Raw genomic sequence first — 14,639 nt, 5'->3', positions numbered from 1 at the left:
AGTTGGACCTCGGCGCACGTCTTGCTCCACGCCGGCGCAACCAATGCCTGGCAATCGTTTTCCGCATCTCCGCTGTACTAGCAGTGGTGATAGACAGGAATACGCAGTCAGTGACGTCCGAAACTAATGAGTCTTGGTTCTCATATGTTCCTAGCCAAATACATAGTCACTCAGACACATCTTCTCCTCTTACCTCTTGATCACGAACAGCGTTGCACATCCCACCACCATGCCGCACATCGATCTCACTGCCATCATCACACCCAAGTCACCCGAGAAGGGTCAGAGGGTATGTTTGCGCATCGGCTGAGGGCGAGGCCAGAGCTGACGGTTCAGTTCCTTGGGCTCTTTCAGGAATGCGTCGACTACGTCGAGGCGAATGAGAAGGACTATGTCCATCGCTACGAGATGCACAAGGGCATTAAGGACAAGAATGGCAAGGAGCAATACGTTGTGCTCGAAGGGTGAGTGCAATTAATCCCGAGACAGAGGACAATCGAGCTGAAGACCCCAGGTACAAGGACAAGGAGGGTCTGGACAAGCACATGAAGTCCAAGCCAGTTGTAGAGTTGCTTGAGGCGATCTCCAAGGAGGACCTGACGGAGACGCAGATTATCATGACGACCAAGGGGCCAGGAATCGCACCAAAACTATGATGCTCAGAAATCAAGGAAACAGAGCGACGCGCCTTTGGTCGATCAGTGAAAGAATATTAGAGCATACATGAGCGACGTCTGTTGAGAGAGTTGAGGAGTTGGTTTGTAAGGTACTGAATGTATGCAGGGCGACCGCCTACCAGATGCAGCCGAGCTAGGCGCCTCGAGTATGCCACCGCCTGCCTAATTAGGTAATCGTTGTGCCAAACTCACCATTCAATTATCTGAATCTCATCTCGCGCCCTCATGGACGTTTAAGCTTTTGATGGAGGGACACTAACTGAGTATTTCTATTTCCCTGCTGGTCCTTAATGCAACCTCGTCACCTTCATGGTGACACTCGCTTCTTTGCGAGCTCTCAAGCGTATTGCCACCGCCGGCTCCGCTACCAACCTTCGAAGCGCGCTCGGCGCCTGTAAATTTTCTACTGCAACAACTTCCCTACCCGCCACGCGCGAAAAGCTACCCTCTGACCCATTGAACTTTCTGTTCAAGAAGAACGCAATTGTCGAGATGGGTGACCGCGGGAGCGCTTCCCACATGAGGAAGCTGGGCATTACCCAGCGCGCGACGCCCCTTGCCGTGCCCTGGACAGGTGATCTGCGCGTGCGATTCACTGACTTTCTGGTCAACGAAATCACATTGGACGGCAAGGTCGCACATCTGCGCACCATTGGGCAAGGCGAAGAACTCGAGCAGGCACAAAAGGCAGAGACAGAGGCAACCCCTCCGCAACCTGTGAAGGAAGAACCTGCTGCAGAGCAACCACCACTCGAGAACCCAGATATTGCGCCAGAGGACTCGGCAATACTCGCCGAACTTGGGGGTGAGCAGTTTGCAAAGGACATTGTTCTCATCTGGAAGAGTGCCCACGAGCCGGATGCCGCCAGCAAGAAGGCCACCGCCGAAAGCACAGACGACCGCGAGAAGCGTGGGAAACTTCATCAACATGTGCGACGTATCTTCAAGTCAACCATTGACACCTCTACCGGACTTGACGGTGCCATCGTGGCCTCATTGGCAAGCAAGAAGGGAACCAAGCGCTCGAGGAATGGCAGGAAGAAGGAGGACAGGCCCCCGAAGGAGTACCTCCACTTCAACCTCCACAAGGACAACAGAGATACCATGGACGCTATCAACCAGCTCGGGAGGCTATTAAACGTAAAGCCGCAGTTCATTGGGTATGCTGGCACCAAGGACCGGAGGGCGTCCACCGTACAGCGTTGCTCACTTCGTCACATCCGGCCGAAAACATTGAGCGCAGTCAACGGCAGACTCAGGGGTGTCGTGACAGGCGACTATGAGTACAGGGATGAGAGGATTCACCTTGGTGGCCTCATGGGCAACCAGTTCGTCATCACAATCAAAAACTGCCAATTGCTGGGAGACGCCCAATCGAAGCCTCTCGCCGAACGTCTGGAGGTCCTCAACGCAAACTGCCAGTCGGCCGTGCAGAACCTCTCCAAGCACGGGTGGATCAACTACTTTGGCCACCAGCGATTCGGCACCCACGCCATTGGCACGCACGAGATTGGCAAGTTCATCCTGGGCGAGAAGTACGAGGAGGCCGTCAACATGCTGCTCTCGTACAACGAGGAGATTGCCAACAAGGCGGAGACTGGCGATATCCCCGAGGAAAACTCGTATCGGGAGGAGTACCGGCGTCACCAGGCTTGCATGCTCTTCTTGACAGGCAAGGATCCCTCGCGCGCCGAGAAGACCATGCCCCGGCGATTCGGCGCCGAGTGCTCTCTTCTGCGTCACCTCAACCGTGCCGGCGACAAGTCGAGGCGAGACTTTGTGGGAGCTTTGATCCACATCACCCGAGGCTTGAGGACCATGTATCTGCATGCGTACCAGTCCCACGTCTGGAACCATGTTGCCAGCAAGCGATGGGAACTGCATGGCAACAAGGTCGTCGAAGGTGATCTCATCCTGGTCGAGACACCAGTGGCCACGGCCCCCGAGCAAGACCAGGACGGCGGGGACGTGGTCAATCCAGTGGAGGAGGACTCGGAACCTCGTGTGCATGCCCGCCCGTTGACCGCCGAGGAGGCGACATCTGGTAACTACACCATCCACGACGTGGTGCTCCCCTCGCCTGGATACGACATGATCTACCCGAGCAACGCGATCGGCGAATACTACACCGAATTCATGAGCGCGCCGGAGAACGGGGCACTCGATCCGCACAAGATGAGACGCATCCGCCGCGAGTTCAGTCTGCCCGGTCGGTACAGGAAGTTTATGAACAAGTTCCTCAACGACACGGCGAGCGTGGAGATTAAGACGTACACGGACGACACGGAGCAGATGCATCCCACGGATCTGGACCTGCTCAAGGCCGCGAAAGACGAAGATGGCGAGCCAGCCAGGAAAAAGGTCAAACAGAGCGAGGATGGGGATGCGGCAAAGCCTGAAGACCCTGCAAACGGGGAGGCCGAGACCGTCGGGAAGGCTGATGAGGTAGAAAAGAAGATTGCGGCCGTGGTCAAGTTCCAACTTGGCAGCAGCGCATATGCGACCGTCACGCTGAGGGAGCTCATGGGCGATCCGCCCGAGGTAACGGCAGAGGCCTAGGCTGGCTGTCTGTCTGACATCGTGTACAGTTTGAATAGAGCTCGTAGACTGACGAGGGTATGTGTGTACCATGATCATCCCACATTCCTCGAAAATTTCGAAACATAGAAGTCTCTCCCATATTGCGTCCCGACCAAGTGATCGCGAACCCCTGATAGTTTCGCCTAACGCCATTGCCATGATATCCATTGCATCGCGCCAAATATGTATAAATCTCACATCCTCGCTGTCACAGCATGCCGATCAGTTGCCGGGTGCGTTGTTGTCCCATCCCCAGACGTAGGAGAGGTATTTGACCATGTTGACCCTCTTGGACTTCATCTCCACCATCCAGGGGTGCTCGAGCATCTTCCATGGGCTCGCTCTGCGCGCAGGTTGTTTCTCCAAACTGTGAGATTCATGTTAGCTTGTGGTCCCCGGTGTAACGCGTGAGATGAACGTACCAGCACTCGATGAAATACTTGAAGTTGTCGCTCCAATACACGTCCATGTCTGGCTCATCCTTGAGCTTGGGCACCTGCTGCTGCACAATGTAGGTCAAGAGATCAATCAGGCCCGCCCGGGGCTGCGCTTCAGTCCCGTCCGCAGGGAACGGGAAACGATGCTGGGCAACTTCGAGCAGCGTCACGCCTGTCGACCAGACATCCGAAGTGATGGTGTAGGCTTGACCCGTGATGCGTTCGGGGGCCATGTAGTAGCTGGTTCCGATAAAGGTATTCGCCTCGCCTTTGGTTCCAAAGTCGCCCGACACGCCAAAGTCGCACAGCTTGACAGCGCCGTCGCGGCAGAGCAAAATGTTGGATGGCTTGATGTCTCGGTGAATGATTCGCCTTGTGTGGAGGTAGGTCAATCCTCCCAAGACGCCCTCGGCAATCTTGCCGAGGACTTTCTCGCCGGTACGCCCACCGAGGCGTTTCACTTCCTTGTAGATGCTATCCAGCGAGCCTCCCTCACAGAATTCCATGGTGATGGAAATGGTTGCTGTCGCGGGGTCCACAAAGGCACCATAGTACCGGCAGATGTGCTCAGAAGCGCAGTCCTTGTTGAAGTTGAGCTCTCGGATGATCTGCCTCTTGATATCGGGGTCTGGGTTCGTGGTGATAACCTGTGATGCGTCAGCGACTATCCCGGACTGTGTACCAAAGGCGCTTCAGCCACCTACCTTTAGAGCAAACACAGTCTTCCCACCCTTGAGCTTCGCTCGTGTCACGGCACCGCCTGCACCCTCGCCCAAGCTGCCCAACTCCTCGATGCGTTTCTCGATACTCGCGATTCTCCACCCCTCGTCGTCGAGATCCTCAACATCACCAGTCCTGGCCTTCTCCAAGCTCAGCTTGTCAAAGTTCTCCAGCCCTTGGAGGCTACCGTCTCGCTCCATGGCAGCCCCGCCCTCGCTCCTCTCCGAGTACATTGAGCCGACTGCAGATACAGGATCTGGAGTGCCATGGGTCCTCGATACACCAATGCCATACTGTGAGGCAAACGACAAGGCAGAGTACTGTGACCCTGCCGATGTCGGGTTACTGGCACGGCCGTCCAGCGGACCGAAGCTCCCTGTGCGCGAGTGATCGGCACTGCTCTCGCTGCCGCCGCCCGCCGACTGGCCCGTTTGGAGACTGAGGCCTCTTGTTTGAGGTTGTTCTTGTGGGGTGACTTGGCTTCCCATGGGCGTCGCAAGGTGCAGAGTCGGCAGTGGTGGTCTTGTGGGCGCCGGCCCGCCGGCGGCTTGGTTGCCTACGGGCTTCGCATTCGGGGATGGGGGGATCGCCAGGCCGAGTCGGGGAGTGCGAGCGCCGCCTGGTCGGCCACCAACGGCTGGTCGAAGCATAGGCGGAGCAGCTGGGAGTTGAGGGATGGGAGATGCGCCCTGCTGGGGCTGGAGAGGTCATTAGTGCTCTGGTCTTTGCATAGAGCGGTGGACAACATACCTGGTTGAGCTGGGGCACATGGGACTGGTTCGACTCGGACATGGCGGCGACTGAACTGCCTTGGGCAGTTGCAGACTATGGATAGAGGAGAAGAGTCTACAATGAGCACAGTCTTGAGACCTCAATCTCGCTCAGAACAACCGCCTCTACAACGATTCTCCTTGCTATGACTGAGGACGATTTCGCCAGGAAATGACTGCCTATTGCTGTGCCAGACAGATCGCAGAGGCTTGTAGATCTCGCGGCCGAGTAGTACGTCCGATAGAGTTCGTCTGATGGCTGGTTCCCCAAGTTATAGCTCAAAGACTAAGTTGAGCAGCGCGAGTGTCGTGATACGTGGAGTAGAGCAGAGAATGCTGTTGTAGGGCAGCAAATCGATCAGATGGCAGCGAGCGGCAAAGGTCGGGGCGGACGTAGGACGAGGAGCGAAAGTGTCGTAGGGCGCGGAGCTCTGCGGAGAAGGGCAACAGTTAGTCTCAGGGACGAGCAGTGGAATTTCTTAAAACATAGAATCTTGAGGGTACAAAGAGCACATACTGTCAGGCTTGTGGGTTGAAGCTAGACCGATGAAACGAGGCACGCCAACGACCATGCGACGGAAATAGCGAGGGCGAGAAGGTGATGAAGTGTGTACAGACGTTGTGGGTGAAGTTGAAGGCCTCCGTCAGTCTTCTGGTGTGGGGAGGGAAGTGCCACTGGCACCTGGCTCAGGCAGTCAGTCTGGAACCCGAGCGTGAAAATGAGGGGACCGGGCCTCCCAGCCCAGTGGGCGCGCAACTGAAGCCTGGCAGTGGGCAGCCAAGCCCAACAATGGACCGGGACGATGCCGGCGCGGCGGCGCCTAAGTTGAATGAGATGCAGGCTGTTAAAGCCGTTGACAGTGTCCCTGCTTGGTGTGAGTTACAACTCTTTACTCCTTTGAATTGCAAACAGGTCTACATATCTAGTGATTGTTTGAATGAAGTAAGGGTATCACACATTTCTAGCACCTGTCAGAGACCGAGCATGATGCAGCCTTGTCGAGCCCATTAACAGGCCCTAACCGACCGGATGGGGAACCCATCGACTCGTGCATGGCCCGCTGGGCCACTGTCACTGTAACCCCTCCACCATCATCCCATTCATCGTTCATCCGTCACATCACCCAGGTTGGACTTTTGCGCCGTCAACCAATTGGCATTGCCTTTGTCAGTACGCAAGGGTGTGCGAGCTGTCTGCAGGCCACTCAAGGGCCCGGTATGCACGCAGGCATCACTCTGACTCCCCCGTGGTGCTCCGTGCTCGAGTCGACTCGTCTCAACGCCCTCGCTCATTCTTGAGGTTTCCGTCCGAGCTCCAAGCCTCAAAGCCTCGAGCACCCTGCACCATTGTCAGTGCCGAGTGGCACCGGGCGCTGTACAGTAGAGGTCTGGCAATATTCTACAGGCTTCCGCAGCATAACTTGGTCGACGTGGCGTAGAATGGGGTGTCACACAGACGTCGTGGGTGCTGTTGGTGTTACGTATCACGGAATCACCTCGCCGAGGCAATTACAGAGCGAGATTGGACCGTTGAACACCATCGGACACGGCACCAATGCTGATCAATTAGCATCCGTTGCACAGCAGATGGACGGCTGGTTTGCCGTTTGTGTGGTGACGACTGACGACCCCTGTTGCCGCAAGCGCGCGTCTAAGTCACAGCGTTGTATTGGGCTTGCGTTAGGGTAGTCGCGCCTCGATATATCCAGGCGACAGAACCATCCTCCATCACGGCACAGATGGTATGAGCATGGTGATTATTATTGAATCGGAGGCTGCTCACGATTGGCACAGCTTGCAATGCGCAACTACAGTGCACGGTTGCCCTCTGCGTTGTCAGAATGCTCTCAGACTCAAACACTACAACCCTTGGATCTTGGATTCAACATCAGGCTATCAAAAAGCATACGCATGGGAAACTTTTCGTTCATATCAATGTATTACTAAATAGAACTGGCCTCACTGCCCATAACAAGAGTGACTGTAATTATGCTATCAAAGCTGGCGATCTTCATGTTCTGAGTGTCCATCCAGCTACCGGGTAGCCCACCTGTCTCAGGCGGTCGGGCAATTATGGGGTAGTGGACGGGAAGCCCCACATGCCACTTGCTGCGACAGTCGATACTTGAACTTTTTTTTTCTGCTTGTGATGGGCAGTGCTCGTCTGCCAACCACACAACCAGCAATCGTCAAAATGCCTTCAGCTAAAACCAAGGAGGAGCCGGTGGTCATGTCGGACGACGCACCCAGTGACAATGACGTATCCTCATCAAATGAGTCCGACTATCTCGACGACAATGGCTCACGAAAACGACGTCGAACCTCACCAGTCCCGGAGCCACCACCAGGGTTCTTTGACGACGACGACGACGACGACGACGACGACGATGAAGACAACGAAGCGGAACTCGAGAAAGCGGTTGCCTCTATCCAAGTACCCTCGCGTGTCCAGGCGCCCTCTCGTATAAAGAAGCCAGCAACGCAAGCGGCCGCCGCGACGTCACAAACCGCCCCGCCTCAAAATCCCATCCTCGCCCCCGTTGATAGCGACACCAGCTTTGCCGCTCTGCAAGTCCGGCCATGGCTCGTCCAGTCCCTCGCCAACATGGCGATCAAACGGCCCACGGGCATTCAGAAAGGGTGCATTCCCGAGATCCTCCAGGGGCGCGACTGCATCGGCGGGTCACGCACGGGTTCTGGTAAAACGGTCGCCTTTGCGGTGCCCATCCTGCAGAAATGGGCGGAAGACCCGAGCGCCATCTTCGGCGTCGTTCTGACGCCGACGAGAGAGCTCGCGCTGCAAATTTACGAGCAATTCAAGGCCATCAGCTCGCCGCAGAGCCTGAAAGCCGTTCTGGTCACGGGTGGTGCCGACATGAGGGCGCAGGCCATTGCCCTAGCGCAAAGGCCGCACGCTGTCATCGCGACGCCGGGCCGGCTGGCAGATCACATTCGCACGTCAGGGGAGGACACAATCTGTGGGCTGAGGCGGGTGCGCTATGTCGTGCTGGACGAGGCAGACAGGCTGCTGCATGCTACGGGCCCAGGCAGTATGCTGCCGGACGTGGAGGAGTGTCTCTCCGTTCTCCCCCCCGCGAGCGAAAGGCAGACGCTGCTGTTCACGGCGACGATCACCCCGGAGGTGAGGGCGCTCAAGGACATGCCACAGAAACCCGGCAAGAAGCCCGTGTTTGTGTGCGAGGTGGACACGCAGATGCTGGCCATCCCCGCGACACTGAGCCAGATGCACGTGCAGATCCCCGTGACCCACAAGGAGCACTACCTGCACGTCTTTCTCGAGACGGAGGCCAACGCCCAGAAGACGGTCATCCTGTTCTGCAACCGCACCTCGACGGCGGACTACCTGCACCACCTGCTCCGTCTGCTGGACCACCGCGTCACGTCACTGCACTCCAAGCTCCCGCAGCGGCAGCGCATCGACAACCTCGGGCGATTCCGGGCCTCGGCCGCGCGGATCCTCGTGGCCACGGATGTGGCGGCGCGTGGTCTCGACATCCCCGAGGTGTCCCTCGTGATCAACTACGACATTCCGCGCGACCCCGACGACTACATTCACCGCGTGGGACGTACCGCGCGCGCGGGACGCAAGGGCGAGGCGGTGACCTTTGTCGGGCAGCGCGACGTCGACCTCGTGCACGCCATTGAGGCGCGCGTGGGCCGGGCGATGGAGGCCTGGGCGGAGGAGGGCGTCAACCTGGAGACCCGCGTGCTCCGGGAGGCGCTCAAGACGGTGAGCGAGAAGAAGCGCGAGGCGCTGCTGGAGATTGAGGAAGGGCGCGAGGTGGGCGGCAAGCGGAAGCGCACCAAGCAAAAGTTCAGGGCTGAGTAGAGAAAGTACATGTAGCAAAGGCAAAGCAGCGAGAGGATCAATGGCCGAGATACCCCGTCCCAAAGAGACTGGCATTGGTGCACGTCGGTGACATGCATGACTTGTACGGAGGTGACGGGAGCCTTCTCTGTGTTCATGGGCCATGCGATTGAGTCTTTACCGTGATCAATGTTGGCAGACCGACACACTGGCGAGAGCTGGCCCCTGGGCCACACTCGCAGTATTTGGAATGGAATATGGCAGCACGCTATCTCTCAAGGGCTGACAAAACACGCGCGCATGCATCTGGCTTACACCAGGATCGAACAGGCAGCACCAAGCACGGAAGAAAGCAGTCCAGCCGGTAGATGATGCATATTTCTAGACATCTGACAGACTGCGATAGGGAATCCGCCCGCCCGACGCATATCCGCGGCTGTCACAAGTAGGGCGCCTCGGGCACCCGCCTTCTTCGTTGGTAGAACGAGAGCTCTACAACTCCGAGGAGGAGGAGCCGACCTCGCACGTCTCGCTTCAGCTCGAAAGGATTGCCTTTCAAAATCCGGGGTATGAGTCAGCGCTTGCTGGAGACTATCCGGGTATTGCGGTCATCTTTTAGGAGGAGGTCCAGTCACGAAGCCGAACTGCCATGCACCATGAATGCTCTCACGCCCGCCGTCGGCACTCGGCAGCCTGGCAAGACGCCGATACTACGAGCCGGGGGCCGAGCTCTTACGTTCACTGCCTGTCATGTTGGATCCTCGACGGCCGCGCGCGTCGCACCACCATGGATGGACCTTATAGTGAGTGAAGGCCTGGGGGAGGGTGTGATCAATGTCAGTGTCAGGCGCCATGTCAGATCAGCGTGTGCCGATTGATCACTGAACGTCATGACGACATGGAGACTAATTTAGTGGGAACATCGAGCAGTGAGGTTGATTGATAAAGACGGATCACAGACAGAACCAACCCTTCGGACTTTCGAAGTCTGTGGTGTTCGGGGTTAGCAGTCGTCCGGTAGGGGGGTGTGCCAGTGCACACTGCAGATACGTTTTGACGTCCACGCCTGGATGGATGATCCGGTCCAGCCCGGCGTTATGGAGATGAATCACGGGCTCCGGCGAGCAAGAAATTTTTGATCAGCGGGCCCATTACCTGAGAAGACCGCAAAGTAGCCGGCGTTGCGGACTCGAGTGGATCGTTGCGGAAGCCGAGGTCATCAGTCAAGTCCCCGCCAAGAAGGACGAGAGGAGAGAAAAAGAGAAAAATCAAGATGAGGGTCCCATTATCGTGAAGAGCCTCATGTTCGCTGGAGTGGATATTGCGGCATCTGCGTACCGCAGGGAGTACAATCGGCTCTGGTCGGACAGAGAAAGCCCAGGGATGAGCCAGTCATCAGTCCAGTCTGCATGCGAGAGAATGAACCGGCGATGCGAGAAGACGGCAGACATGTCCAGCTGCCTGCATCAATGCTACGTATACACAAACGCCCGGTCGTACGTGCTCGCGGTCGCGCAACGGAGATCCGAGTCATCTGACTCCTCCAAGCACAGAGAATTAATAATGACCAATAACCTAATTCTTCTCTAAGGTAGACTAGCGCTACGGGATTCAGAATGGCGGCGGCTGTCCATCGCGGCATTCGCTTTCCTCGCAAAGACCCGACGGTGCGAGCACAAGCGTGGAAAGTTTGTTTTTACTTGTGGATGGCCCAGCGGGCGCTCCATTCGCTGTGCTAACTGATCACTGATGAGACTCTCGGCATCAGACAATTGACTTTGTGTAGCCAGCAGCCATGGTAAATGGTGATCACGATCTCGCCAAACTATCGTGAATTGCTTCATTTTGTCCATGCGTCCTCCCTTGCAGGCTTACATGCAAGCCGGGCTTGGAGGTGCGAGGCGGGGACCTCCGAGCTGAGGCTGGCAGCCTGGCAATGATGAAGCACGGGCACCGTACCCTCTGCAGAGCCTTTGGGTTTCAATGAATTGGCAAGGTTTGTTGCTGTGGAAATTGGGATAGAACAGAGTCAATAGACAGGGCCCAAGGCAGCAGGGGATTAGATGCAAGGCCAGGAGTTGAGAGAGATCAACAGCCAATTCAGGCACCTCATTCGACGATACTCTCATCAAATACTGATGCCTGAAGCGAGGCGTGAATGCGCGCTCAGCCCTACATTGCCAGGCAGTGCCCGTCCGGTGTCCGCGCGGTGATCCTTGGGTCTTGCGTGCCACGTATGCGTCCCCGCGCCTCAATTCCCCGTCCAACGCGGCTTCGTATCTCGTATGCAATGTACGCGACGCCAGCAGCAGCTCCAGGCAGTGCACAGCCGTTGGAATTGATGTAGATGACTGGCGCCATCAGATTGTCAATTAAGCTGCCATTAGCGACCGAGGAGATGGGGGATGAATGGAATCATGGGCGGTGATGTCAATTGAGAAGATTGTGATGGCTTCAAACTCAGTTCAGTCTTTACAGATATCGTCGTGACAAATCCAACAAATGTTATTAACTGAGGGTGCCTGGGATCGATGATTATCGTGCGGCAGGGGTTTAGTTACTGCTTATGGTAATCGATTCTAGGCACATGCAATAACGACAAAAGATGTTAGGCTGCTCCCAGAAGGAAGCATAACGGATGTATTCGGCGATAACCATCACAGAGCATGCCGCCCGCTGGTCGTTTCTAATCAGCGGGCAGCTGCTGACGGGCTGAAAGCTTGTGGTGGAAGGCGAGCGAAGAGTCCGCATCCATTCCATCGTGGGGGACGGACAGGCGAGCAAGAGAGCGAGAGCGAGCAAGCAAGCGAAAAAGAGTCATCATTGTCCGCCCGTGGTGGATGAGCAATAACGCAGGCAGGCTAGCTCGAAACCCGAGCAGCCCGTAAGTCCGGGATACCTCTGTCGTGGGGGCGCGTCGCAGCACGGACGAGGTACCCTCCTTCGGTTTTTGTCAGCGGGACGGAGTTGAGTTGGTAGTAACCAGAGCCAAAATCTGACAAACCCAACGCAGAGCGAGCCGGGCCCGTGTCCAAAGTCCGCCCTTGTGTGTTGGGTCGCTGACTGGACTGGACTCCACCACGTCGGGGCTTTGGGAATTGCGCGTGCGTTCGCGAGCCCGGCACCGCCTAGCCATCACGTCTCGCATCCTGTACAAAAGAATCCGCGGCCCCCCCCCGACCTCTTGGCCCCGAGTCTCTCAGATCAATCATCACCCATCATCACCAGAAGCTTCATTCTTGACACATCTACAGTGATCAATCAAACCAAGTATCAATCAATCACCCTGTCACAGACAAGCATCGCCAACATCGATCCGGCTACTACATCCACCACCCTGACTCCACCACCCTGACTCCACCAGCTACACGCCCCGGAACCGGCCTTGACTCATATCAACGCCAGCAGCATCCACCCAGGAAGAAAAAAAAAAAGAAACATCCATTGCTATTATTACATACATATAACACGGTCACCCACCCAGGCCACGCATAGTCACACACCGCAATGGCCACTACCACCGCTCACCGACCGCAACACATCAGCTTCGCACCCAGCCCTGCCGAGTCTCTTCGCCAATCCACACTCAAGAAGAACATGACCATCACCCAGACATACTACCTCGCCCACAAGGCCCGCTCCAAGCTGGGCCGCGAGGCTGCCCGCGCCGACCACAACCTCCGCCTCCTCGTCGGCCACGCCAACCTGCTCGACAACCTCATGGTCGAGCTCGCCGACGCCGAGCGGGAGCAGGAGCGCTGGTTCAACCAGTCCGTCCGCGGCGCCTCGCCCAAGGCACAGGAGCGTCGCGTCCAGTACCCCACCTCCCAGATTGTCGAGGAGGAGGAGGACGAGTCCAGCGACAACGAGATCTACGACGAGTCGTCTTCGGACGAGGACGAGGACGACTTTGAGGAGGAGCTCCAGGACATGGTCATGATCCCCACTGCGACCACCAAGGCCCCCACCGTCACCACAAAGGAGGTGCTGCCCAGCAGTGACGACATGGAGGAGGACGACCTCGAGGAGGACTACGCACAGCTCGAGCTCGTGCGCACATCGTCACACTCCAACACCAGCCCGCCCCCCGAGCTGGTGGACGAGTCGGACTCGTCCGACGACGAGGCGGGCATGCCCCCCTCACCACCCAACGCCATGCTCCCCATGCCCGCTGGCAAGGCGGAAGAGTCACTCTTTGAGGATGACGACCAGAAACAACAAGAGGCCAAGAGCTACTACCTGTCAGGGAGGACACCCCTTGGCAGCGTGTCGGCCGTCTCGGTCTACTGAACGTCGCACTGCGACGACTGGACGAAAACCCTCAAAACGATTTGATGACGACTTCTTCTTTCTACGAGCGACTCTGGGCATTCAGCATGGCGTTTTTGTTTTCTTCACAGCATCTGGGATACCACAATCGGGCGGGCATTTACAACACGGCATGGGCATATACTTTTCCATTTTATACACGCATCAACGGACACATCACAACTCATGGCATACATACACAACGGAGGGATCAATGAACGAGTAGATAGGAAACAAACGATACCCCCGTCTTTGGACACCAAAAAAATGAAGAAAATTCTTATTCACATACTCAATACTGCTCCATCCATTCCGTGCGATGCCTTGCTCTCTGACTTGACTTTGAAGCCAGCGCTCTCATCACATTCCCGCTCGGCGCTCGCTACGATCGGAGCGCGTTGGAGTGGGACAGGCACGCACCCGGATTCGGCACTCTAAATGGGAGGTGTCTATCTAGTACCTCAGACGCCCCCCCTCGGATTTGAAAGCAAGGCCCGAGCCCGTAGGAGATTGCTCATCAGCCATTAATCAGCCTGCACGCCCTGCGACCAGCGTCAGCGTGAGACAACCGCTGCTGCTCGAATGAATCACTAGCCCAAGAAACCTGCTTCCGCTTATCAAGGGACTGCATGTGGACGTCGCTCATCTGGTCATCAGCGACATGCATGGCGTGCGACGACGAGGCAACGATGAGCCATGATCTTTCATCATACATTGCGCCTTTCCTTCTCGCATGTGAAAATGTCACGACTTCTATTAGAAGGTATTGGAAAATAGAGGAAGCGCGGTAATATTCGGAGCCCAACGGACTGGCGTTGGAGCGCGAGACGGCATTGACGTGAGCGGAGCCGGCCAGAAAGCAGTCAATTGATGGGACCTGGACGGGGCACAGCTGGACCCCGTTCAGGAGACTCCTGTCCAGTCCACTCCAGTCGTCGCTCGGTGCGCTGCGGGTCGATCAGGCCAGCACTATTCCTCCCAGGGCAGCCAAGAGGCCAGGCCACGTGTAGCCAACAAAGGAGTCAAGTTGTCGGCGGTCCGCGGATAACAGTTGAGATCCTCTCGCCGCAGTCGCTGTTGGCTGGCTGGCCGCGTCGCGTCACTGCGTCAGCAACTTCAGCATGCTCATTCATTCATGCAAAAGGTCATTGGTTATTGTTTCACAATTCCAGTGCACAGCATCGCCAGCTGACGACGGCTCGATCCATCCATTGATCTGGGCTCTACAACAGGAAAATACCTTGATCATAGTCAGGGGCGAATTGCATCGATCACCTTGCTGATTATTCAAGTATTCTGGTCGTGACGCACAGAACAC

General features: G+C 56.7%; 6 protein-coding genes across 6 annotated transcripts; 5 read left to right on the top strand and 1 right to left on the bottom strand.

Moving 5' to 3' along the window:
• Position 1: 1 nt before the first annotated feature.
• Positions 2-897, top strand: F5Z01DRAFT_163824 (uncharacterized protein). The gene is made up of 3 exons (XM_046257834.1): positions 2-289; positions 337-464; positions 515-897. Exons 1-3 carry the CDS (start codon positions 230-232, stop codon positions 654-656), a joined length of 330 nt encoding a protein of 109 aa, XP_046117275.1. The 5' UTR covers positions 2-229; the 3' UTR covers positions 657-897.
• A 272-nt stretch (positions 898-1,169) lies between these two features.
• On the top strand, positions 1,170-3,236 carry F5Z01DRAFT_624211 (pseudouridine synthase; the record flags this gene model as incomplete). The annotated part of the gene is made up of 1 exon (XM_046261365.1): positions 1,170-3,236. One exon carries the CDS (start codon positions 1,170-1,172, stop codon positions 3,234-3,236), a length of 2,067 nt encoding a protein of 688 aa, XP_046117274.1.
• Positions 3,237-3,357: 121 nt separating this feature from the next.
• Positions 3,358-5,452, bottom strand: F5Z01DRAFT_163871 (kinase-like domain-containing protein). The gene is made up of 4 exons (XM_046257836.1): positions 5,165-5,452; positions 4,399-5,112; positions 3,680-4,341; positions 3,358-3,624 (listed from the first exon to the last, which is right to left on the bottom strand). Exons 1-4 carry the CDS (start codon positions 5,204-5,206, stop codon positions 3,480-3,482), a joined length of 1,563 nt encoding a protein of 520 aa, XP_046117273.1. The 5' UTR covers positions 5,207-5,452; the 3' UTR covers positions 3,358-3,479.
• F5Z01DRAFT_688838 (uncharacterized protein) lies at positions 5,425-6,483 on the top strand (the record flags this gene model as incomplete). Its single annotated transcript, XM_046266058.1, has 2 exons — positions 5,425-6,127; positions 6,151-6,483. The coding sequence occupies exons 1-2, from the start codon at positions 5,786-5,788 to the stop codon at positions 6,481-6,483; spliced, it is 675 nt and encodes a 224-aa protein (XP_046117272.1). The 5' UTR covers positions 5,425-5,785.
• Positions 6,484-7,378: 895 nt separating this feature from the next.
• On the top strand, positions 7,379-9,034 carry F5Z01DRAFT_637600 (ATP-dependent RNA helicase DBP8; the record flags this gene model as incomplete). Its single annotated transcript, XM_046262298.1, has 1 exon — positions 7,379-9,034. One exon carries the CDS (start codon positions 7,379-7,381, stop codon positions 9,032-9,034), a length of 1,656 nt encoding a protein of 551 aa, XP_046117271.1.
• A 2,997-nt stretch (positions 9,035-12,031) lies between these two features.
• Positions 12,032-13,620, top strand: F5Z01DRAFT_658586 (uncharacterized protein). Its single transcript, XM_046263706.1, has one exon. The coding sequence runs from the start codon at positions 12,521-12,523 to the stop codon at positions 13,301-13,303; it is 783 nt and encodes a 260-aa protein (XP_046117270.1). The 5' UTR covers positions 12,032-12,520; the 3' UTR covers positions 13,304-13,620.
• The last annotated feature ends 1,019 nt before the right edge of the window (positions 13,621-14,639 follow it).

The sequence above is a fragment of the Emericellopsis atlantica genome (assembly GCF_019669845.1).
Source record: "Emericellopsis atlantica unplaced genomic scaffold F5Z01scaffold_17, whole genome shotgun sequence".
NCBI classification, from domain to species: Eukaryota; Fungi; Ascomycota; class Sordariomycetes; order Hypocreales; family Bionectriaceae; genus Emericellopsis; species Emericellopsis atlantica.
Note: the sequence above shows the minus strand (reverse complement) of the source record. Positions and strands in the feature narration are given on the sequence as shown.